The sequence below is a fragment of the Candidozyma pseudohaemuli genome, assembly GCF_003013735.1.
Source record: "Candidozyma pseudohaemuli strain B12108 chromosome Unknown scaffold00024, whole genome shotgun sequence".
Classification (NCBI taxonomy): Eukaryota; Fungi; Ascomycota; class Pichiomycetes; order Serinales; family Metschnikowiaceae; genus Candidozyma; species Candidozyma pseudohaemuli.
Genome location: NW_020194458.1, coordinates 1 through 24,289, shown reverse-complemented (window position 1 = coordinate 24,289; position 24,289 = coordinate 1). Strand labels below are relative to the sequence as shown.

General features: G+C 48.7%; 9 protein-coding genes across 9 annotated transcripts; 5 read left to right on the top strand and 4 right to left on the bottom strand.

Annotated features, from left to right (window-relative positions):
• Nucleotides 1-1,034: 1,034 nt before the first annotated feature.
• RAD50 (MRX complex DNA-binding subunit) lies at nucleotides 1,035-8,069 on the top strand (the record flags this gene model as incomplete). Its single annotated transcript, XM_024860545.1, has 2 exons — nucleotides 1,035-3,525; nucleotides 4,099-8,069. 2 exons carry the CDS (start codon nucleotides 1,035-1,037, stop codon nucleotides 8,067-8,069), a joined length of 6,462 nt encoding a protein of 2,153 aa, XP_024711269.1.
• Nucleotides 8,070-8,145: 76 nt separating this feature from the next.
• C7M61_005237 (uncharacterized protein) lies at nucleotides 8,146-9,023 on the bottom strand (the record flags this gene model as incomplete). The annotated part of the gene is made up of 2 exons (XM_024860544.1): nucleotides 8,146-8,172; nucleotides 8,214-9,023. The coding sequence occupies 2 exons, from the start codon at nucleotides 9,021-9,023 to the stop codon at nucleotides 8,146-8,148; spliced, it is 837 nt and encodes a 278-aa protein (XP_024711268.1).
• Nucleotides 9,024-9,159: 136 nt separating this feature from the next.
• On the top strand, nucleotides 9,160-11,640 carry C7M61_005236 (RNA-binding ribosome biosynthesis protein; the record flags this gene model as incomplete). Its single annotated transcript, XM_024860543.1, has 1 exon — nucleotides 9,160-11,640. One exon carries the CDS (start codon nucleotides 9,160-9,162, stop codon nucleotides 11,638-11,640), a length of 2,481 nt encoding a protein of 826 aa, XP_024711267.1.
• A 117-nt stretch (nucleotides 11,641-11,757) lies between these two features.
• On the bottom strand, nucleotides 11,758-12,552 carry MAM33 (Mam33p; the record flags this gene model as incomplete). Its single annotated transcript, XM_024860542.1, has 1 exon — nucleotides 11,758-12,552. The coding sequence occupies one exon, from the start codon at nucleotides 12,550-12,552 to the stop codon at nucleotides 11,758-11,760; it is 795 nt and encodes a 264-aa protein (XP_024711266.1).
• Nucleotides 12,553-12,887: 335 nt separating this feature from the next.
• Nucleotides 12,888-14,189, bottom strand: CLB4 (B-type cyclin; the record flags this gene model as incomplete). Its single annotated transcript, XM_024860541.1, has 1 exon — nucleotides 12,888-14,189. The coding sequence occupies one exon, from the start codon at nucleotides 14,187-14,189 to the stop codon at nucleotides 12,888-12,890; it is 1,302 nt and encodes a 433-aa protein (XP_024711265.1).
• Nucleotides 14,190-15,380: 1,191 nt separating this feature from the next.
• Nucleotides 15,381-16,943, bottom strand: C7M61_005233 (cytochrome P450; the record flags this gene model as incomplete). Its single annotated transcript, XM_024860540.1, has 1 exon — nucleotides 15,381-16,943. One exon carries the CDS (start codon nucleotides 16,941-16,943, stop codon nucleotides 15,381-15,383), a length of 1,563 nt encoding a protein of 520 aa, XP_024711264.1.
• Nucleotides 16,944-18,802: 1,859 nt separating this feature from the next.
• Nucleotides 18,803-19,126, top strand: C7M61_005232 (uncharacterized protein; the record flags this gene model as incomplete). Its single annotated transcript, XM_024860539.1, has 1 exon — nucleotides 18,803-19,126. One exon carries the CDS (start codon nucleotides 18,803-18,805, stop codon nucleotides 19,124-19,126), a length of 324 nt encoding a protein of 107 aa, XP_024711263.1.
• Nucleotides 19,127-21,214: 2,088 nt separating this feature from the next.
• Nucleotides 21,215-21,844, top strand: C7M61_005231 (uncharacterized protein; the record flags this gene model as incomplete). Its single annotated transcript, XM_024860538.1, has 1 exon — nucleotides 21,215-21,844. The coding sequence occupies one exon, from the start codon at nucleotides 21,215-21,217 to the stop codon at nucleotides 21,842-21,844; it is 630 nt and encodes a 209-aa protein (XP_024711262.1).
• Nucleotides 21,845-22,604: 760 nt separating this feature from the next.
• Nucleotides 22,605-23,102, top strand: RIB4 (lumazine synthase; the record flags this gene model as incomplete). Its single annotated transcript, XM_024860537.1, has 1 exon — nucleotides 22,605-23,102. One exon carries the CDS (start codon nucleotides 22,605-22,607, stop codon nucleotides 23,100-23,102), a length of 498 nt encoding a protein of 165 aa, XP_024711261.1.
• Nucleotides 23,103-24,289: the final 1,187 nt, after the last annotated feature.

The window sequence follows — 24,289 nt, the reverse complement described above, 5'->3', positions numbered from 1 at the left end:
CCACGGGTCCTACAAAGAAACAAAAGAAACCCTTCAAAAGACAGCAGATTTTTGTGACAGAAAAAGATCAAACTTTCAAATTCTCGTAAATTTGAAAATCAACCTCCATCGAAGCTTCCTCTTCCTGGTTGCCCGATAGGTCGTGCGACGATACCCACCCGTGCATATACACACAAACCACCTGCATAGCAATAGAAACGTAGAGAAAATATCACCATCTCCCATTTCTTGGAAACCGTCACCCCCCAACGGGAACATTGCTGGGAAGACCAGGGCTGATTTGCAGCCAGCGCACGTGACACATCACGTGACAATAACAAATAGCCATCGCGCGTCACCTGATCTCACCGCCTGCACACAAGCGCCTCACCCACCCAGACAAACCGTGCAACTGTGCCTCGTGTTGCTACGTGGGAATGCCCACTAAAATTGCTGAGTTTAAGCAAAGCAGGCTATTTGCGGGGCTTAGACACACCCGTACACCACGGCCATTGTATGCACGGCCTAAACTGCTAAATACTAACCCACCAACACCTCTACACCGGAGAATGCAGCGGGCTGCGGCGGTATCTTTCCCGCTATTCTGGCGCCGTGAGCCGCACGTGACCACCCATCCAGAAGCAAACGTCATTTATCACCTTTCATCGAAACCGAAAACCACCCATTCTAGTCCACAAAACAAGCACATCCCAGCACAACTTTTTGGTACATAGCCCGTGCCATTGAAAACCCGTGCCTCACGCCACACCGCCTATTTCAGCGCCGTCTGGCTTTTCAAATTCCCCATTGTGGAGGTTAGTGAGTCTTAGATAAGCACTCAGAGGCTCGCCAACAGAACCTCCTTCGTATCGGCCCCCAAACCGGCCCGAACCCACTTGAAAGCGGCATTTCCGTCTTCTCCCAGCTTTTCCGGTGCCGCTGGTGTAAAAAAATTTAAAAAAAGTCCCCAACCATTCCCCCGTTTTGCCCCATAGTCCCAAATGGGTGACACACTTCGAGCACAGAAACCCAGAACAAACGGGGCCCCGCCACCAATGAAACGTCAGGGCGCCCAGCAAAGAGCAACCCCGACCTCCCTGGAGCAGCCACGTCTGCTAGACCAGCGCCAGCAACAAAAGGACAACTCCATGAGACTTGAGGTGGGTAACTACCACAATCTGCCCATGGCTCCACAGACCGTGCCTTCGGCTGCTCCGCATTTCAACCAGTCCCGCCACAACTCGCAAGCGTTTCTTTTCAACCCAGGCCGCCAGGACCTGATGCTGACGCTTTTGAACCTGTACCCACTTCCCAATACCCAGCAGCCCCAGGGTCAGGGCAAACGGCAGGATCTGAGCTTCCCAAGCTACTACATGGGGCTGCGTGACTCCTTGAGCGGCGCTGCGGGTCTCCCGCCTGAAAGCGGGCCGCCTGGACGCCTCAGAGGCGATTCCATCTTTCTTCCTCCTCCGGTGAGTTCCAAGCATCCTTCTGAAGACGGGCTGGGCCAGCAGAACGCCCAGGCTCAGTACCAGCAGCAGTTCCCAGGGCAGCTGCGCTCCAACAGCATTTTCAGCTCGTTGATCCAGATCCCAGGGTCGTCGCTGAATCTGGTGCTGGAGCCATCCAAAGGTGGAAACCAGGGCACCGCAAGCCCGAAAAAGAAGCAGCAGGAGGAATTTCCCACGTACGATTCCAAGGACTCCATTGGCCAGATGTTTGGGTGGTCTCAGACGCCGTCCAAGCTGAACAAGGGCTCGAAGCTCTCGTTTGACATTCTGAATGCATTCCTAGAGAACTCGGGCCTCCTGGGCTCCATTGCGGGTGTTTCCAACGACAGCATCAACGCCTTTTTGGCAAACTTGCAAAGCAGCGGCTCTGTCGACTTCAATAGCATGAGCGACCAGCAACGGCGTGATTCGCTTATCAAGTTCATCAACGATCAGCAGCATGTCGAGCAGCCCAGGAAAACGTCTCTGCGGACAACTTTAAGGGAAGACATTTTCGACAAACTGAGAGGCAGCTCCACGCTGCGTTCCGGTGGTCAGCGCAAGTCGAGTCTAGGCATGTCTGACCAACGGCTTTCCCCACTGTCGTCCATGTCGTCCAAGCTGTCACATCGCTACCAGGACGAACCCCATTCACCCAAAACGTCGCCTAGCCAAGTGAAACGTACCTTAGACCCGCAGGAGACTCTTGCTCCTCCCCATCAACACTATCCTTCCACAGCCCATCCAGCATCCATCCAGAAGCCTTCGAACAACAACTTCTACCAAAATGCTTATCAACAGTATCCCGTCTACGACAATAACGTGCGCTATCCAGTGCAGCAGAAGCAGCAACAAGAACCCCCTCCATCTCAGAGAAACATGAATCCTCAGGTTCAGCAGTACCACCAGAGCCAAATGCCCATGTATAATCAGTTCCAGCAACCACAACAGCTTCCTCCACAGTCTCAGCAGCATCTACCGAACCAGCAACAACATCCCCAGCAAGATCAACACCAGCAAAACCAGGGCTTTGATGTCCAGGGAACTCCAGCCTATTCTCCTCAGATGCTCAAAAACCCTCCCCAGCAGTTCTCTCCTGGTAAAAACTACGCCTACGGCAACATGCAAAACCAGAGAGATGCTTATGCTGTACAGCAACAAGCTACGAATCCGAACTTGTTGCCTGCCCAGCAATTTGCCAGATCTGAGGATGGAAGACCGTTATTGGGAGCCACCAAGGTTGACCAGCTTATGCTTGTGATTCAAGCCAGAGAGAAGGGAAACACTGGAGCGATCAAACAGGCTGCTGACGGAAGCATTCTTGCTCTGCCAAACTCCAACCATGAAAAGAGCGCTGTGATACCGCTGACGGTGGATTTGGTTGGTGGTATTGAAAAACCTCAGCGTGAAGACGAAGAACAGCCTGAAGGCCCAGAACGTAAGAAGAAGCGCAAGGGCAAGACGCAACAATGCCCTTACTGTTTCAAGACTTTCAACCAGTCCACACACTTGGAGGTTCATGTGCGTTCTCACATTGGATACAAGCCGTTCCAGTGCTCCTACTGTCTCAAGAGATTCACTCAGGGCGGTAACTTGAGAACACACATGCGGCTTCATACTGGAGAGAAACCATTTACGTGCGAGGTTTGCAACCGTTCGTTCAGCAGAAAAGGAAACCTTGCCGCTCACATGTTGACTCACAATAAGGAGAAACCTTACGAGTGCAAGCTTGACAATTGCGACAAGTCGTTCACCCAGCTTGGTAACTTGAAGTCGCATCAGAACAAGTTCCACTTGCCCACGTTGAACCGGTTGACGCAAACTCTCGCTGAACTCAGTGGTGAGGCCTTGGAACGTTTACCACCTGAAGAGAAAGAGCTCCTCAGCTACTTCCGCAAGCTCTACAAGAACCTGAACAAGGGCATTCGTGGGCGTGGTCGTGGCGGTAAAGGAGCTCTTGACGATGACGCCATTTCTGGCGAATCCAGTGTGCAGCTGAGTCCTCAGCAGTTGAAGCTTCCCAGGGCAGACGGGCAGATGCAGATGTCACAGCAAGGTTCGCCGCTCATGCCGCCGACCGTGCAACGTCCCGACGGATACTAATAACGACCCAAAATCACGAACCTAACGATTGAAATTAATGCGATACCGGGCCGGTCCCAATGAAATAAATACGAGAGAGTTAATGAAAAATATTGGAGACAGAGGTGTAGATGTGTAGTAGAGAGGGAGGTGGCTTTATGGAGCTACATATGGGTGAAAGGCGAATAGTATATAAGTCCTTTTGGTTGTACTGGATTACAATGAAGAGTGGTAGAAGAAGACCATACAATTTACTTATAATCAACACCATAATACTATTCAGAATTTAAAAGGCACAACGAAGCTCTTCAAATACTTCATTTTTTCAAAAACTCCCGAAAGTCATAAGAAATCGCTAAACTCACTTACAGTATAAATGGTTGCAAATCGCACAGTATACATATCCATCCAACCTCCACAACACTCAACCAAGATACACGCTTTTGGCAAATTTCACGATTTTAGAAAATACCTCAAAACAATTCCTTGAGACCATCTCCATAAAATCCTATTTTTTTTCTTTTTTTAAGTAAATCTACCTCGCCAGAGCTCAACACCCTGCACAGAAACCACATCAAGCAGCCTGATCCTACTACTGAGCTCCAAAAGACCCCGCCAATTTCCACCATGCTGAGTCTCTACAAACTCTCAATCTCGGGAATACGATCCTTTTCTCCGAAAGACAACGAAATCATCCAGTTTGGCGCGCCGCTCACGCTTATATGTGGTCAAAACGGCTGTGGAAAAACCACCGTGATCGAATGCCTAAAATACGCTACTACAGGCGATTTGCCACCCAATTCCAAAGGAGGCGCGTTTGTGAACGACCCTGCTGTTGCAGACAGGCTGATGGTGAATGCCGAGATCAAATTGGGCTTCATTTCGGTGGATAATAAGCTGATGACGGTGACTCGAAGTATGCAGTTGACCAGGAAACGAACAGGACGCCTGACGACTTCCACAAACACGTTCAAGACTCTTGAAGGTCAATTGGCTGTTCACGCCAAGGGCCGCAAAACGTCGATATCCACCAAAAACGCAGAATTGGACACCAGAGTTCCTCAGTACTTGGGTGCATCCAAGGCTGTTCTAGAATACGTGATTTTCTGCCACCAGGAGGACAGCTTGTGGCCATTGAGCGAGGCCAGTGTGTTGAAGAAGCGGTTCGACGAGATTTTCGAGGCGTCCAAATTCACAAAGGTGTTGGACAACTTGAAGGTGATCACCAAGGAAATGGCTACCGATATCAAATTGCTAGAACAGAGCGTGCTGCACGCCAATTTGGATAAAAAGAGGGCAGGAAAGATCAGGGATAAGGTTTCGGAAAGCAGAGCCAAGGTGGAGCAGTACAATGCTGAGATTGCCGAGCTCAATATGGAAATCGAGGCCTTGGAGAAACAGGCAGACGACCTTTTTCACTCAAATCAGCTGTTTCAGAAGACCCTTTCGGAGCATGAGCGGCTCAAAATAATGTACGAAACGACGGAAAACAACCATCGCCGTTTGGGCCTGTCGATTGAGGTTTTGCGGGAAACTGATGAGGAATTGAGTCACCAGTTGTCCAATTTTGCGCTGATACAGCAGCAGAAGTCCGAGGATGTGGAAGAAAAAGAGCTTTTGGTGGTCGATCTCGATGCCCAGCTGCTGGCGTTGCAAGAAAGCCTCTCCAAATTGACCAGAGACGAGGGTATTTTGTTCAGCAAGAAAGAGGCCTACGAGGAGCGCAAAAAGAGGTTTTTGGAAAGTCTGCAGCAGCTCAGGGAGAAGTATGGACTTGGTGATGCTCTAATAGAAGATCTCAAGGCGCTTGTGCTTCAAACAGAGGACCAATACAACAGGTTGGTGAATGCTAATAAGCAGCAGATTGAGGAGGCAACGTCCAAGGTCAAGGAAGCCGAAAAAGTGCTTTCTCGTGAAGAACAGCATAAAAGCTACAACGCAGAAGAGATCAAAAACACAAAAGCCAAGCTCAAGGAGTATCATGCCAAGGTAAGCTCTTCTGCTGCTAGTGAGGATAACCTTACCATCGAAAGTGCCGAGCTCGACTCGCTTCAAAAGAAGTTGGCCAAGAAGAAGGAAGGCGATAATACAAAGGCGCTTTCAAAGAGCATACAGCAGGATACCGAGAAGCTCCATGTTTTGGAGAATGACCTTGATGATCTTATGAGGAAGATCACTACTGCAAACAAACAAGCAGATCTATTCAGCAAGTTAGATTTGCTCAAGGATGCTGTAACCGTTAAAAACGACGTGCTTCAAAAAAATCTTTCGCTGAACCAAGACAGCTTTCAGAAGGTTACAGGCAAGGAGTTAGCTGATTCTGGAGAAGCCGCTCTTGACGACATTTTGGTGAATCTCAACACTAAGGAGAAGGACCAGATGGATTCAAGCAAAGCCTTGGTGTCGAAGCTAGACAAGCTCAAGGCTAATAACGATTCTGATAGTGTCGCCTTAAAGAAAATTGAGGATGCTCTCTCCTCGCATACGGCCAATATACTCAAGGTGATTGAGAAGAACGAGATTGACCAGTTTGAAGAATTGGTCCAGGAAGCCGAGGAGGACTATAATACCGCCACCTACAATTTGAACACCTTTGACGTCACCAAAAGCTTCAAAGTCAAAGCCATTGAAATCGCCAAACAGTCCAAGTGCTGTACGCTTTGCAACAGAGGCTTTTCAAACTCCGAGCTTGATACGTTTATTCTGGAAGTGCAGCAAAACCTCAATAATGTGACTGCTAAGAAGCTACAAGAGGATGTGGATTCCACCAAGAAGGATGTGGACCAGATGAAGGCGATCAACTATGATGTTTTGCAATATCGCTCTTTGACGAAAGAGGTTTCCAACTACAAGCTGCTGATCCAGAAAAGAGTCGAGGAAATACAACAGCTTCAGAAGGAGTATGATGTTTTGGAGAACAGCCTTGAAGAAACCAAGAACTCTCTCAATGAAGCAAACAGGCTTAAACAGCCGCTCAGCAACATCACGAGATTAAAAGATGAGATCAACCATTCCAAGAAGCAGATTGAGGATGTTCAGCTGGAGCTTGATGCAAGTGGCGCTTCTTCGATGTCCATGAATGAACTTCAAAAGTTGCAGCAGGAAAAGAATTTTGAACTCAAGAGATTGCGCCAGAGCATTGCAGATGCAACAGATGAAAGAGATTCGCTCCAGAAGGAGCTTTCCAGAATTGAAGGGCAGATCAAGGACAAGGAGCTTCTGATCAGTAACTTGAAGAATTCCATGAATGAGCTTGTCACTTTGCGGAGTACCATTGACGAGACAGAAAAGCATCTCGTTTCTTTGCAGGAGAAGCAGAAATCGATCGAGGGAAATGTCAAGGAGTACGAGCTGAAGTTGGCTGATGTTTCCAAAGCTTTTGACACTTTGAAGGAACAACTTTCGAAGGAGGAATCGGCTTTGCATGAAAAGCTCCAGAAGTGCCAGCAGGATGAAGCAGAGTTGCGTGATCTTTCACAACACATCGCCGCTTTCGAGGAGCAGGATCTCCATAAAGTGAAGGAGAACCAGCGTCAAATCAGCGAAGCAAGGGCCAAGATCCAGGAGATCACCAATTCCAGAAAAGCGTTGGATAAGGAGATGACGGCCTTGAAGAGTGCCCTCAACGACGCCGCTAAAACGAAACGTAACATTGAAGACAACATCGAGTACAGAAACACAGAACAAGAGCTCGACTCCATCAGAGCCCAGATTGAACAGCTCGATGTTTCCAATGCTGAAGTCGAAAAAGAGACCTACCAAGCTGCATCTAAGAAACTTCGTGATCAGATCAACGATCTCAACAGCCAGCATTTTGGAAAAGCCGGTGAAGTGAAGCAGATCAATGACCAGATTCAGCAGCTTCAACAGGAGCTCAATCTGGAGTTCAAGGACGTGGAGAAGATGTACCACAAGGAGTGGATCAAGCTTCAGACAAATATGCTTGTTTCCAAGGATCTCCAGACCTATTCTCTGGCTCTCGACAACGCCATCATGAAGTACCACAGCATGAAGATGGACCAGATCAACAAGATCTTGAGAGAACTCTGGAACCAGACTTACAAGGGCACTGATATCGACCGAATTGAGATCAAGTGCGATGTGAATACACTGGGAAGAGGCCGTTCGTACAACTACCGTGTGGTGATGTACAAGAAAAGCTCGGAGTTGGATATGAGAGGAAGGTGTTCTGCCGGTCAGAAGGTTTTGACCAGTATCTTGATTCGTTTGGCTTTGGCGGAGTGTTTTGGAACAAACTGCGGTATGATTGCCTTGGACGAGCCTACGACGAATTTGGATACAGAAAATGCCGAATCGCTAGCCACGGCGTTGAATTCCATCATTGATGCCCGGAAAAACCAGAAAAACTTTCAGCTCATTGTTATCACACACGACGAGAAGTTCTTGAGCCACATCAACGGCGAAAGCTACATTGACAACTTCTACCGAATCGAGCGTGACGAAAACCAGTATTCTGTGATAAAGAGCTTGCCCATTCATCTCATGCAAGATGAGTAAAGCCGTTTTTCAATCTTCTTTGGGTGACCGCCTTTTGATGGAATCTACGGTTTTGTCTTTCTCCACCCAGAATTTTTCAAGCCACCGCTCCATTTTGGCCCGTCTGAGAGGAATTCTGTCCAACAGCTTCTTCTTGATATGGACCGTCACTTTGTGAGGATCCTTGCACGAGAAGAATTCAAGAAGCGTCACGGGCTTGCTGTGCACTATCAGGACATCGTACAAAGTGGAGAACTTCTGTGCTTTTGTGGGCAGCTTTTCTGCTTTAAGCAGCCATACGGCGTTGGAAAAGCTCGAAAACCTAGGGTACAAGACCTGGTGCATTTCTGGAAGAAAGTACCGGCGAGCCTGGGCTGCCTGGAGATACGACGTTTCAGGCGTCCAGATGTTGACTTCTGGAAAAAGAACCACCCATTCTGGCGTATTGGAGTCTCTGACTCTGTGAAACAACCTGTCGCTTTGCAGCTGGGCCAATTCCCAGTTTTCGTCGCTTCGGGCCATATTCAAAAGAACTTTGGCTGAAGGGGCACGGGCCAACGTGAACCACGTGAAAAAATTGATCTGTGGAAGCGCCTCCCATTGGATTTCTCCCTGGTTTCCCAGCTTCTGAGCCAAAGCAGCCAAGACTATATAGTCTGCAAGCAGCTGATGGTTGGCAATAAGAACCGCCGAAAACGGGTCAACAGAGTCACCTTCCACGTCAATGCTGACTCTGTTGAGCTCGCTCAAAAAGATGCAGAGCTTCCAGACCAACATCCCTGCCATTCTTTTGGTGTACTCTGCCAAGTCAGGAAAGAAGACTGAAGCCAACGACAGACCTAGGGATACCATGTGGTAGCAGCCGCACGCCGTCAGCACGAGCCACAAGGAAACGTAACCACGTGACTTATAGAGAACCAGCTCTACTGTTGGATTGGGCGCTGCCGAGATGCCCAAGTGTGAAAGAAGCTCCATGGTGGTTTTGATTGTGGATTGAAATGGCTGCAAAAACCGGAGCCGCGCTTAAGTGTTGTGCGCCTTATATGCACTACCGTATCAAATCGGTCCTACATTTTCATCTCATCGCTGAGATGCCCCATACTATCCAGACATGTCTCGTTTAATTGTCAAGGGTCTCCCGAAGTATCTCACAGAGGACAGGCTCCGGAAGCATTTTGCTGCCGAGGGCAGCGTGTCGGACGTGAAGCTCATGAAAAAAAGAAACGGCGAGTCCAGACAGTTTGCATTCATCGGCTACAAGTCATCTGAAGATGCCAAAAAAGCCGCCAAATTCTTCAACAAGACGTTTATCGACACAGCCAGAATTGAGGTTGAAGTTGCCAAAACGTGGGCCGATCCTACGGTGCCCCAGGCCGTCAGAGAAAAAAGAAGACTAGCCGAAAGACGTCTCATGGAGCAGGAAGAAAGACTCGAAAGACAGAAGGAGGAGGCCGAGCAGAGAAAGAGGCAGAAAACGGAAAAGAAATCCAAACTTGACGAGGAGATCGCTGCAAACCCAAAGTTGAAAGAGTTTATCGAGGCTACAAAGCCTGCTTCTCAGAGGCAGTCTTGGGCTAACGATGGAGCCGATGGACTGGGTGCTCCTTCTGCAAAAGCTCTAGAAACCGCTTTGGCCGAGCAGGATGGTCCTAAAGTCGATGAAGAGAAGTACAGCGTGGCTCAGGCGCAAGAAGCTGCCAGTGACGATGAATATGACGATTTTGGCAAGGACGAGCCTGAGGAGGACGAGCCCATGATGAGTCTCAATGACGTGAAGGAGGGTGAAAATGCCGAGGAGGAAGCAGCCGACGACGACTTGGCCAAGGACGAGAACGTTTCGGATCTAGATTGGCTCAAACTGAGAAGAATCAGAATGAAGGAGAACCAGCCGGAAGAGGAGGAAACAAAAGAGGAACAGCCTGTGGAAAAGCCCCAAAGAGTCCACAAAGAGCCCGTTCAGCAGAAATCCGAGGCCGAAAAGATCAAGGAAACCGGCCGTCTTTTCATCAGAAACATTCTCTACGATTCCACGGAAGACGACTTCAGAGAACTCTTCAGCGATTACGGCCCTCTCGAGGAGGTCCACATCGCCATCGACACGCGTACCGGAAAATCAAAAGGTTTCGTCTACATCCAGTTTGTCCGGAACCACGACGCCGTTTCCGCCTACAACGCCTTGGATAAGCAGATTTTCCAGGGCAGACTTTTGCATATCTTGGCGGCCGAGGCCAAAAAGGACCATCGTCTTGACGAATTTGCATTGAAGAACTTGCCACTCAAAAAGCAGCGTGAGCTCAAGAGAAAAGCCCAGGCCGGTAAGTCTCAGTTCAACTGGAACTCGCTTTACATGAACAACGACGCTGTGCTTGAATCCGTGGCAGCCAAAATGGGTGTTTCCAAGCTGCAGTTGATCGACCCCCAAAACTCCAATTCTGCTGTCAAGCAGGCGTTGGCAGAGGCCCATGTCATTGGTGATGTCAGAAAGTACTTTGAAGATAGAGGTGTGGACTTGACGAAGTTTGACCAGAAGGAGCGTGACGACACCACCATCTTGGTGAAGAACTTCCCCTTTGGAACCACCAGTGCCGAATTGGGTGATCTTTTCGCCGAGTACGGCCAGATCAAGCGTATATTGATGCCTCCTGCTGGAACCATCGCCATTGTGGAGTTTAGAGATGCACCAGGCGCCAGAGCTGCCTTCACAAAATTGGCCTACAGAATGTTCAAAAAGAGCATTCTCTACTTGGAAAAAGGTCCTCGTGATTTGTTCGTTCGTGAGCCCGTTGCTGGCGAATCTGTTGACGTTGAGAAGCCTTCTGAAAAGGCTGTTGAAGCCAAGATCACCGCCGACGACGTCATGGGCAGCGAAAAGCGTGCTGAGAGCGACGTTGAAGACGAAATCGAGGGCCCTACCGTGTCTGTGTTCGTGAAGAACTTGAACTTCGCTACTACATCCGCCGCATTGACCAACTTGTTCAAGCAAATCCCCGATTTCGTCGTTGCCACTGTCAAAACGAAACCAGACCCAAAGAACCAGGGCAGCGTGCTCAGTATGGGTTTCGGTTTCGCCGAATTCAAATCCAAGGATGCTGCTGATAAGGCCATTGCTACTCTCGATGGCTACAACTTGGAAGGCCACAAGATCCAGTTGAAGTTGTCTCACCGCAAGTCCGGCGCCAAAGACACCACCGCCAAGTCGAAGAAATCCAGCAAAATCATCATCAAGAACTTGCCGTTCGAGGCTGCCAGAAGAGACGTTTTGGAGCTTTTTGGCGCTTATGGCCAGATCAAATCCGTCAGAGTGCCCAAGAAGTTCGACAAGAGCGCCAGAGGTTTCGCTTTTGTGGAGTATACGTTGTTGAAGGAGGCAGAAAACGCCATGGACCAATTGCAGGGTGTCCATTTGCTTGGAAGACGTTTGGTGATGCAGTATGCTGAACAGGATAGTGAAGATGCCGAGGAAGAGATTGAGAAGATGACCAACAAGATGAGAAAGCAGGCTGCCTCCAGGGAGGTTGCTGCTTTGAAGATGACTGGTAAGGGCAAGGTCTCGCTTGAAGACGACGAAGAGGACCCTTTCAAGGAGTTTTAGGTTATAGATAATGGGACAAACTACGAGTTTCTACATTGTACTTCTTAAACCTTCATAGATGGAGTCCATGCCGGGACACTAATTACAAGCATAGAGCGCTGTGGCGCCTTCGCAGACCTAGTTCTGCTTCAAGTACGAGGTGACGTCCTTCAACAAATCTCTGTAAGACTGCTCCTCTCTGACCTCGGCGTAGCCAAAGATAAAGTCGGCCAACGAGGAGTCAATGCCCTTGGTGTCCAAGTACTTCTCCACGGAGGCTTGCAAGGACTCGTCCAAGTTGGAGAAACGTGGGCCCTGGTACTCAAAGTTGCCCAAAAAGACACCCTTGTCCTCGACCTGCTTCAAGAAAGAGGCAACGTCGGGCTTGTAGTTGAAGTAGTCAACAAAGAACTCCTCCTCGGAGCTCTGCAACATCAAGTTGAAGAACAAACCGTTGTTCTTGGCCTCGTTGGAAACCAACACCTTCACGTTGGCAAAGGTGGAGTCGTACTGGTAGAGCTCATCGTCGAGCTGCTCCTCGGTAGCTCCATCCTCCTCCTCAGGGACCTCTGGAGAACCGAAAGAAACATCGGTAACCTCGTCAATGTCGAAGAAAACAGTGAGTTTCTCGCCGGACTCCAAAGTCTTCAGGAGCTGCACATTGGACTCGCCCGGTTTCTGGATAACCTCGAATCCTGACTCCTTCAAAAACTGCACGTGGTCTGGAGCCAACTCGTTCTCGATGGAGCTGGCAATTTTGTACTCAGACTTCACCACATCGAGCAAAGCGGCGGTGGATTGGTTACCACGGACGATGGAAGATGAAAAAGAACGAGCAGGACCGGCCAAAATAGGCAATCTTCTGGCCATGTGTGGGGCAGCAACTCTGGTTGCCTGGGCAACGGTACGGAGGGAAGCGAAGGCTCTAGACATGATGATTGTTTGTTTGAAGGAACCTGGTGGAAGGAGGAGAAGTTTAATGGTGCGATGATGTAGGGCCGTGGGCTGGGTGCAGGACATACACACATTTGCAACCATGCCAACGACAAAAGCTTGATAGTGGTGATTAGTGGCGGAGATGTAAATGTAATTTGAAGGTATGTGAAAATGATAGCGAGTGACAAAGCTGAAGCTTGGAAAATAAAAATGTAGCGAATGGACGGCCAATGGCCATGGTGATGCTCGTGGAGTGAATGTGGCGTGGGGGAGTCTGCCGAATCCTCAGGATCGGAGAGGGCAACCCTTTAAAAGGGGGAAAATTATGCAAATCACTCATCCTTGGGAGAGCGCATGGCCCGCAAGAACTCTTGCACGAACAACAGGGAGCGTCTGTAGCGTCTTTCCTGGTATTTTTCGAAAATGGCCTTATGGTGGGTCTCCGCGCTGGAGCACATCTCCATCATGATGCGTGCAAGGGGCTTGAGCTGTTCTTCGGTGTAGCCCGAGTAGAAAACGTGGGCATCGGTCCAAGTGCCCTTGTTGAGCATCTTACGCAGAAGATAGTGGGCGCCTGCTGCAAGCCATGAAGGCTGCGAGGCGACAAAACGGTGGTCCATGATTGTGATTTCCAAGAAGTACTTGGCGAGTGTACGGGTCTCGTAGTCGTAGTCGTCGGCCTTGGAGGTTCTTCTCAAGAACGACATGGGGCCTGGCCAGCCCATATCGAACTCGAGCACGTCAATCATGAACCGCTCGGCCTTGAGGAAGTCCTCGATGCTGTAGGCATTGTCAGCCATGTAGGCGACCTCTTGCACGGTGGGGCAGTTGATCTCCTCGTATTTGGCGGCAATGAAGAGGGCAACAGCGCCCACAAGCTGGAAACGCAGCAAGGACACTCTGCGGCGACTGAGGAAACGGTCGATGTAGTTGACGGTGAGAAATAGCGTCTCGGGAAGCAAATTGAAGCGCTGGTGCACCTGCACCACCCAGTCTATGAGGACGCCACGCATCTCCCAGCGCAATTCGTCCTGGTTGGCCATGTAGTTGGCGTCGGCAGCATACATGTGCTCGAGCTCATGCAAATAGTTGAAGATTTCAGGCGCGTACTCGGCCACCATGGTCACGTCGTACGTGTCTTCGTCCAGCTCGTCGAGCGTGGCACGCGAGTACGTCCGCATCACCGCCTGTAGCTTCAGAAAGATCTGTTTGTTCCACTTGGGCTCCTGAGGGCCCTCGTAGTCGGTGGAATCGCTATCGTCGTCGTAGAGTTCGTTTGCGCCGGGCTCGCCGTCGGAGTCCTCCTCAATCTCGGCAAAGTGTGACCGCTGGACCTCGTTGTAGCTCTGTGTTTCCAGCTCTGGACTCGCCGATCTGGACGTGGACAACGACATTCCTTGCAACGCGGCCGCCAGCTCCAGACCCGTGGCCGTGTGGGCGTCTGAGCGGATCGGATCAAAGTGCTGGCGTATTAGGCCGTCGTCCGAGCTAGGGGCGTACGCTGGTTCTAGAGATCCCAGTTTTCGTGATTCCTTGGGCACCCTGATCTCTGGTTTAGCGCCCCTGGTAGCCAAATTCACGGGTAGCTGGCCCAAGGGTTTCCTCGATGTGAGGCGCTTGGGAGCTTCAGGCATGGCTGTTCTGTTCTGGAAAGGGGGTTGATGGAGGAAGGTGTTCTTGGTTGTGGAAACCTGAATATGCTAGAAACAGAACGGGGAAGGCGAATTTCACGGAGATTTCGCGATGCTGGGGTAAATGGGTTGTGTAGAGACGATTGAAACGCTCCAAATGGCGGGTTTGGGGGGTTTGACCAGAAAGAACGTAGGACCTTGTGGTTGAGCAGCTCACACAAAACAAACAACAGGCTCCTGGGGCTTTGGATTGTGTGCAGTATACCCGACATCGAGGGAATGTTTTTACAAAATGGAGGGGTTGGCGGGTGAAATTTATATGGATCGGAAGCTGGAAATGTGGAGAACACGATGAAAAGGGTTATTTTGTTATAGGAGGTGTGTGTCGCCCGCAATGGGTGTGTAGCACCGTAGTGTTTGTTTGTTTTTCTTCGCGTCCAGTGCAGCGCCTAACAGATGAGGGTACCAGGCGGGAGGTTTGCTACCATTTGCAACGCCAAAGTGGGGCTTTGAGGGATGGGGTTTTTTAGAGTTTTGGAGAAAGTTTTTTTCAAAAAGATGGATTTTTCGATTTGAAACAAAAACGCTTTTTTCCATTGTTTCAAAGGTTGAGGCAGAAGCCGGGATTGGCTGCGAAAAGCAGGGCTGAAAAGTGGCTGAAGGTGAGACAGAGGCTGAATCTGATTTGTTTCAGAAATGAGAGGGAGGATGCTTTTTTAAGATTTGGGGTATTTATTGGTGATTTTTGGATGTTTTGGGATGTAGTAGAAAATATGTTGTTTTGGCGAGGAATTTGATGAATTTTGGGTTTCACTGTTTGAGATTACGGTGGTGGACCATTTGGAGTATAGGTGAGATATGGAAGTATGGAATTACGAAAATGTAGAGTTACAGGATCAAAACGGTGAATATTTTCAAAAAGCAATGCTAGATTAATGGAAATGTCGTTTAGACATTCGGTTTAATACTTCAATTTCAGAATAAGTCAACATTCATGACATAGGTACGACACGATCTACAACGCTAGTAACACATAGCAACCGTTGCTCCATTGTTTGGATTTGACAGAGTCAACAATTAAAACAGTCAAGAACTAAAATATGGAATATCAAAGCTCTCACCTTCTTATCTCAAAAAGTAACTCCCTAGCCAATAGGTTCCCTACACTTGAACCTTCCATATCGTATATTCCCGTTAATACATTTTCACATTGACACCATTCATATAACGCAACGTGGCATTGGCCTCCTTCTTTGCAGGGTACGGACTGCCGTCGCCTTCCAATGTCTCGAACATCTGAGCCAATCTGACAAGCACATACAGAGCTTCCGTAAGAGCAAACTGCTGACCAAGGCAGATTCTTGGACCGCTTCCAAACGGCATGAAGGCCCAGCCAATGCGTTGGAGATCGGCCCACCGCTCGGGTCTGAAGACGTCGGCATCTTCTCCGTAGTGCTTCTTCAGACGCTGAACACAGTAGATCAGGAAAATGACCCTCGAGCCCTTGGGCACGAATATTGGTGCGTTGCCGTCTTTACCACCGCCACTGGGTAACGTTGTATCCTTCAAGGCCTCTCGAAGATTCAGCGAAACAGGGGGATACACACGAAGCGTCTCGTTGACCACCCATTTGAGGTAGTTGCACTTTTTGAGGGACTCAAAGGTGATGCTATCGAGCTCCTCGGGACATTCTCCTGTTCCAAATTGCATGAGCACCTCTTCCCTGAGCTTCTTCCACACTTCTGGGTTTCTGGAAAGCTCCGACATGGCCGTCAGGAGAAGCGATGCTGTGGTGGAACGACCGGCAAGCATGATGTTCAAAAGCTGGTCTCTGATATCCACGGGGTTTCGGGTGTCCTTGACCAATTCATACAAAAACGTGTATCCCTGTCTGGACCTGGCCTCGATTTCCTCGGGCTTAAGCTCCAACGCTCTGTTGACAAAGTTGTCGGTGTAGCTGTGGATGTCTCTGACACTCTGGCGGAACTTCTTGTTGTTTGCAATCCAATAGAAATCAAAGAGAGCCAGTCGCTTGATCAAATACGACTGGACAAACGTCAAGGCGGAATTGAACTCGTCCCTTCCCTCGATGTAGTTTTCCTGCGGATCAAAGCCGATGGTCTCGTCTCTCAAGTCATTGACACTCTCACCAAAGAGAAACTGGGTTCCAGCGTCCAAGGTGAACCGGTGGAACAACAGCTGAATATCGAAGTAGCCCTTGTTTGCGTGGATGTGTCTGGCTAGCATCTGGACGTGCGGCTCGAGCATCTTGACGTGGGAAATCTGCTCCCTGACGAATTGTGGTTTCAACAACGTCCTGGAGTGTTTCCAGTGCTGACCTTCCGATGCAAAGATTCCGTTTCCCAAAAGCGGGCCAAACGCCTGTTTTCTCACGCCGATGCTGAAATCGGAAAACTGCGTCAGGAGCATGGCCTTCATGTTCTCCGGGTTCATGGTGATCATCAACGTGCCTGAGCTGGCGGGAATGGAAAGCGACAAAGTGTCCGAGTTGGACTTTTCAAAACGAGAAAACATCCGTTCCAAGAGGAAGCCCAGGGCGGTATCCTTGCGGTGGCTGAAAATCTCGGGCACCGTTTGCAAAAACAGCTTGTGGTTTTTGACGGGTTCAGTGTTCCATTTTTTGGCGAGTTGGCGGTGTCTGAAGTACTGCAAAGTCCATTTTGCAACCACCAAAAGAAGCACCACCACGAGGATCCGGTCCAGCCGCATCCACGCCGAGGAGTCGAGTAGCGCCATTTCAAAAAGTTGATTTATTTGTTCAAAATTGATTTATTGGATTTGGACGGGATCGTCTCTATTTATGTACTCTCCAACTCCGAGCCCTGTGATTTTGCCTTCCCCACATTGGCAGTGCAGGACCCGGAACGGTTGCAAATCCACCGATGGGGTTCTATCTCCGGGGGCTATAGTATAGGTGGAATTTAATTTTATTAATTGTTGATTTTGTTTTTAGTGATTTTTTGATATTCATTGTTGGTATGTGTGTTTTGGTGAAGTTTGACCGTGTGGTTCACAATATCTGTGGGTTGATAGGGTGCATCTCGGAGTACGCATGTTCCATCACCGGACCTACATGAAGAGAAGCTAAGAGTTAAAAAAAGACGTACAATCCGGAGATACCCAGTCGATGCACATGAAAGGTGAAGCTTAACCAATTTCTTCAAATTCAAAAAATTCAGTATATCTGGAAAGGGGGATGCACCGCTCATAACTGATGCACCCTAATGTATGTGTCACTGTGCGTCGCCAAAGTGGATCTCCAATTGACATACTAAGCTTGAACATCCAAGTCTATAATTTCAAAAAAAGAAGCTCAATTCACATAGTTAAGGCTCTGGTCGGCGTCTCGGGCGCTTTGGTGCCGATGCAGCGTGCATTCAACAAAGATACCGGTGGCTCAGGTGCGTCTATGGTATAGCCTTGGCCTCACTGGTGAATGTAAGCGGGGCGCCGCTTTTCATGTCAATGTGAAAGTGGGAGATAAGGAGGGGATAAGTGAATTTTGAGATTTCAGTGCCTGGATTGCCTGGATTGCCTGGATTATCAATATTTTCAAAAAATGTGCTTTGTTTCGCCGTTTCATGGAGTACTTGCTCACCCTGGTGACCGGATTTATCGTGCCAAGCCGTCTCAGCCTCGAGATTGAGGGAAGGTGGATTGGCCAGTTGTGGAGAGGCAATTGCGCAATTGATGACCGGACATTATTTTCACAGTCACTTGGTGAAGCTCATTGGAAGGCGCCATTTTGGAAAGAAGAGAAATTGGATAGGCTTTGATTCAGGCAAGTAGGGTAGCTTGATTTGTGTTGCTTCCTTTTGCATAGTTCTTTGCAAACGACTCAATGCAGTGGGAGGTGGTTGACGAGATTCACATCTTCCTGGCTTTCTCAGTATCATTGACTTCCAGCTAATTGGGGTACCTCAATTGGACAGTGCATCTTGTGAGGTTAGCGTCAGTAGAACCCGAGCAAGGTGAAAAACTGACTATCTCCCTCAAATGCCTAGATAATAATAGTCCAGCCAATTTTCTTCAATTCTAATGTTCTAAAAGTTCACAACTCTGAAAATCGAGATTTACGTCAATCTGAGAACATCAGAAAACTGAGAACGTCTGTACCTTTATCTCCCCATGACTCTGTTAGGATGCGCGTTTGCATTCATAGTATATACGTAGAACAGACTAGGTAAAACTTCCTTGATAATTCAGCTAGAAAAGGGTCAGCTATTTATATTTCGAGGTTTGGCCGAAATACGGTGCTGGCTCGATCGTTTATGGATAGAGCCAGCACCGATCGAGCCAGCACTCTATTTGCCGAACTTCGGAACACTCTGTGATCCGTTCACCGTGTCCCTAACAGACTCGCACTGGTTGCAAAAAGTGCACCAACTGCATCACCACATACCCTCCACCCGATCAAATATCCACAAAAATATCCACAACCAAAACCCCAATCAAATCACACATTCACCTTTCCCACAAATCTCCCAAAATCAACAAATTTCTCCCTCTCCACAAAATCCCCCCACCCACCTGCCTGGGGTGACTCAGAGTCACCGCGATTTCCATCACCACTTCTTCACTACCACTCTTCTTTCATGATCTTCGTCCACGGCGCCGTTGTAGATTCCTTCACTCGATGCACCCACTACCATAGTGACGTTGACATTATTGCCATCAAGTTCAAGTGCTGTGGGCTCTATTATCCGTGTTTCCAGTGCCATGACGAGGTGAGACAGCATGAGACCAAGAGATGGAGGAAAGAGGAGTTGAAGGAGGAGCTGGTGGTTTTGTGTGGGAACTGCAAGAAGGAGTTGACTTTTGGAGAGTATAACGATGGGGCAAGCCGGTGTGCGTTCTGTCAGGCCAGGTTCAATCCCAAGTGTGCGTTGCATTACGATTTGTACTTTGATTTGGGGTGAGCCAGATGGCGTGAGCCAGATGGCGTGAGGCAGGTGGCCTTTTTGGGAGATTGGGGATGTTTTTGGTTATACTGAGAGAGAAAGAGAATTTCAAAAGCAATGGATTCTTGGGATTGTGTGTTGTGATTTGAGAGATTTAAGATGAATGGGTTGACTAGGTGGATACTGGAATCTGGGGTTCAACCGAGAATACTGATATCTCACCAAATTTCGAGATTTAAAGCCATTGAGAGAATGAAAGCAGTTAAGAGGAAGACATTAACAGATACGGCCCTTCACATAGTCCTCATTGACTTCATTTCGGTCAATGCTAGGAAGTCGACTTTGGCAATCGGCATGTCTCGGATACCAAAGAGTAAACTCACATTGAGCCCACACTTCATTGACACTTTCTTCATTTTGGGAAAATAGACTCAAATCCTGGGTATGCTCGTCTTTCAACACCCGATTGTGTCTATTCTTCCGCTATGACGTGAGCAGAGGTGCTTCGCTTGGCAGAGCCGTCATACACCGGTCTAAGAATTTGATAAAAACACGGCAGGATTAGCCCAGACGAGGGTGTTTATGATTTCATTACTTGTCGTTTTCATATGAGTTTGACTGTCTGCTCTATTTCCTTCAAGCTATGGTTCTCGTGATGTGTATGGAAAGCATGAAGTGAGATGGAGTACCTTGGTTTGGAAGGAAGCATTGGAAGCAGATATATTCACGCGTTGGCTTTCGATGTTTAAACGAGCTGATTTTGAAAAGAGCTGTCTGAAAAGAGCATGATCATGGAGAGTGATAGAGAATCAGCCTACTACTGTCTGGATTGGTGACACCTTCAATGAGTATCGCCAGTTGACCCCGTTAACATCTCGGCAGTTCATCAGGTACTATTGAAATGGTCCTAATTATGCTTCTTGAAGTCTCCACGAAGCAGGATACGCCCCATTGCCTTTGAAGTTGTATCCATCATCCATCATCAAGCACACTCCATCGTCCACTTTCACCATTAACAGCCCAACGAAATACCATGTCTTTTCCAGTCCTTCTCCACCAATGCAAATCATAAATCCACTTGAAAGCACTGTCCTTCAGTTCGTGACAACCACACAATCTACTGACCCCACTAACCAACCGTCCTACCTCATCCACCTCAAACTGAAGCCCCACTCATACCAGGTCATAGCCTCTCGATCCCCACAATCCAACAATTCCATCAACCTCCACCAATTCCATCAACCTCACCAATTCCATCAAAATCATCAACCTCACCAATTCCCCCATTTTCATCCCCCACTACATCACCAACCCCCACGGCTGCAAATCACCTCCTCCAAACCCTCCCCCAAATCCTCCAAAGGGTCCCCCACCCGGCCTCGTCAAAGTGTCCGTTTCGGCGCCGCCCACGAAAACCACCTCCGTCTCCGCCGCCTCAGCCTCCCGTTTTCTTGTCCACTCGTCCCAGTATCGCCTTTGCTGCGGCTACTTCGGTTCCTTTGCAGCCAAGCTGTGCCTCTTAGGCCGCATACCCAGATGGCTCGATAGCCGAATTGCAGCGATTTTCGGTTTCCGCTTGAGATTGAACTCAATTGAAAACACAAAGAAGAGAAAAGAACATTACTGGCTAAATCGTCAATTGAGGTCTACAAAGTCTACAAAGACGGTCTGTGTCCTGACGAGGCTGCGGTTCTGAGCCTCATCTTGCCGGATCTCATCGCAGACTGGAGCGACGACATTTCAATTAATTCTCAAAATCAAAATCTTAAACTCCAATAATTTATCACCAAACGGCCCCATCCCACGGATTTCTTTTTCCGAACATGGCCACAAAGCGTGGTGTCTGGTTCTGTCACGAAATAGGCAGTGCGGATTCGCAACCTATACTACCTACTGCCACTCAGCCTCCAATCACGATAAGCGGGTTATAAGCTGATATAAGGACGCCGATTTGCCCATAAAGTTGAAATAGCGTACTTCGCCGGAATTGAAATTACCCCCAACGCGGAATATCGAACCTGCCCTTTTCTCCAGTCCACGACTACCAGGTCATCCAGAATCACCAATCGCCACTCCACACCTGTCAATCCAACAAGCCAATACAAAATGTCCAAAACCTCCGTCATCGTGTCCAATTTGACCAAACAGGACTTTGTCTCTCAAAACTCCAAACTCGCTGTGAGTGACCAGATCAAGTTGGCGGTGCTCAACCTCCACAACGACGAGTTTCCCGACCTTTTGCCTCTCATCACCCACTGGCTGAACCTCCCGTTCTTGAACAGAATCGTCATCATCTTGCAGAGCGAGGAGGCGGCGTCGTTTGTCCACGACTTCTTGCAAAAAGCCGTTTCGGGCGAAAACGACCTCAAGTTGCCCTCCACAGCGAAGCTCCTGCTCCAGGAGAACCTCTTGCAGACCTCCAAGCTGTCCGACAACTTGCAAGACGCCAAGGATCTTGACGTAACCCACTCCTTGGAGAGATTCAGATCGGCCCATGCCTCTGGCGACTACAAGGAGCCCGAGCCCCAGAAATCGCCCAAAGCGTCGCCCAACTACGAGGCCTTGGACCTCAAGAAATTGGGCATTGAGCTGGGCGACGTGCCTCCCACGCCGCCATTGGAGCGCTCGAGATCGGTCACGAGAACGCTTTTCAAGCCGTCCTTGAAGCTCAATACGTCGGGCACGGCGCCGAACGACGCTCCTGCCTCGCCAACGATTACCCTCGACGAGAGCTGAGCGTCAAAGTATGAGATTGTGTCCGGAAGGGGAGCTTCAGCTGTCGAATTGAAGGCCAGTCGTCAATTGAAGTTCATTCGGTGCAAAGCTATTCGAGCCAGGGCGAACATTGCAGCTGAACCAGCGAAACGAGGTCCACAGTGATTCATTCAATTTGGAAGTACTGCTTCTGAGTGTTTTGAATGGTCGCTCTAGAGGCTCGACGTTCCCTGGGGTCTGACCTGCCAGTAGATGCGAGGTCATTGATCAATTGAAAGCGACTCAATTGCCGTCAAAACACTAATGGACGAAAAGCCGCCACGACTTGACAGCATCAACCCATCAACTCACCAATCATTCACTGCTGAGTGCTAGCTCCTCAGGTTGACTCCACCCTCGGAAAAGCCGAGAGATTTCCGCTGATTGCGCTTCCCCAACCGTCAATCATCTCCATCTAGTCGATCCTCTCTCCTCTTAATCTGCGATCGTCAAACCCTCACGTCTTCCAAAGCTTCCATAGGGAACTCGCTCAAAACCATTTCCACGGCTACATAAACGGCCCACCGCAAATAGCAAAATCCAGCCATTCAAACTGCCCAGTCTACGCCTCCATTCTTTAAAGAAGACCGCTTCTCTTTGACGAATAGGAATAGCAGCTAAGCCCGGAAAAACCACCGATTTCGGCGTCCTGAGCGGTTTTGCAACCGAGTGCACGTGATCCCCACCCGACATATATTCCAGAACCTTGCGCCCCCAATCTTTCACCTCTCCATCTTCTACAATGGCTGTGAAAGGACTCGGTGAAGTTGACCAAAAGTACGACGGCTCCAAATTGAGAGTCGGTATTCTCCACGCTCGTTGGAACGCCAAGATCATCTCGGCGTTGGTCGAGGGTGCTATCCAGAGACTCAAGTCGTTTGGACTTCTGGAGGAGAACATCATCGTGGAGAGCATTCCCGGCTCTTTCGAGTTGCCTTACGGTACCAAGCTCTTTGTTGACAAGCAGAAGAAGCTCGGCAAGCCATTGGACGCTGTGATCCCCATTGGTGTCTTGATCAAGGGCTCCACCATGCACTTTGAGTACATCTGTGACTCTGTTACCCACCAGTTGATGAAGCTCAACTTCGAGTTGAACCTTCCTGTGATTTTTGGTGTTTTGACGTGTCTCACTGACGAGCAGGCCGAGGCCAGAGCTGGTCTTATTGAGGGTAAGATGCACAATCACGGCGAGGACTGGGGTGCTGCTGCTGTCGAGATGGCCTTGAAGTTCCAGGTCTAGGTGGATTGTCTAAGAAGCAGGTCTACGAACCAGGTCTAGTTAAAATAAAAGCATGAAGAAGAGATCTGTAGAGTGGAGGTGTTGAAGGGAGTGGGGCTGAATTCGGTAATTCCAGACTACCAGGTCTGTGAGACTGAAAACTGTATTCCAATGTCTTTAATTTTTGAACTAATTGTACATCGTTTAATACTGAGGTGACAGATGACAGTGGTGGTCAATTGACCATAGATGGTAGGAATATCTTAGCATGAGCTCCATCGACCAATAAAGGTTTCATATGATTAATGGCTCAATTGAGGTTCTTAATACCGTTGACGGAAGAAAAGTACGAAAATTTCAAACCTTTCGAAGGAAATGCTGAAACTTTGATTTCCACTACAAACGATACTCTCTGGTGATGCTCGTGTGCAATGAGTGATACCTGCTTGTTCATTGAAATACTCCATAATCAACTTCTTATTACCTTTCAGCAAGTAAGCTACAAGCCTAACCACAAGTAAATCAACCAAAATCATCAAATGCTTTTTGAAGCTCTCGAAAGCTACATTACCTCAATGATGTATTTGACCAATAGTACCACCAGCAACCTGTAGAGCCTCTTCATCGAGATTTGAACAAAAATATTTTAAAACCTTCAATTGCCTTTTCTCTTCAGTTCCCAATTTAAAATAAAATCTTCACTTTCTCTATTTTATAAGTTCAATTTCATGGGTTCCACTTCATGGGTTCCACTTCCTCAGTACCATCCACCTAAGCCCCGCGGGATGTCACCAGACTAATTTTTCACCAGGGTCCGACGACCACCGTCAATCCCACAAAACAAGGAAGTTTCACAAAAAAAAGATAATAAAATGCCAAACCCTGCCTTTTCTGTCACCTCAATCAGCCCAATCCAAAAAATCTTCAAATCCAAAATTTTTTAAAAACCTCCTCCACCACCTCCCGCCTTGCTCTTGCCGGTTTCGCAGCCGTACGAACCCGCCCAAGAGGACCCTGCCAAAAACACAAAAACCGCCAAAAAATCGCCAAAACAACCACAATTACCAAACCTGCCACCCCAAATTCCCCCAAATTCGCCAAAATCCACTCCAAAAATCCACCGCCCGCCCGCCCCTCCAACTCCGAATACACCACCACGTCACGTGACCTGCACCCACCTACTCAATCGTCCATCGTCGAATTCTCCT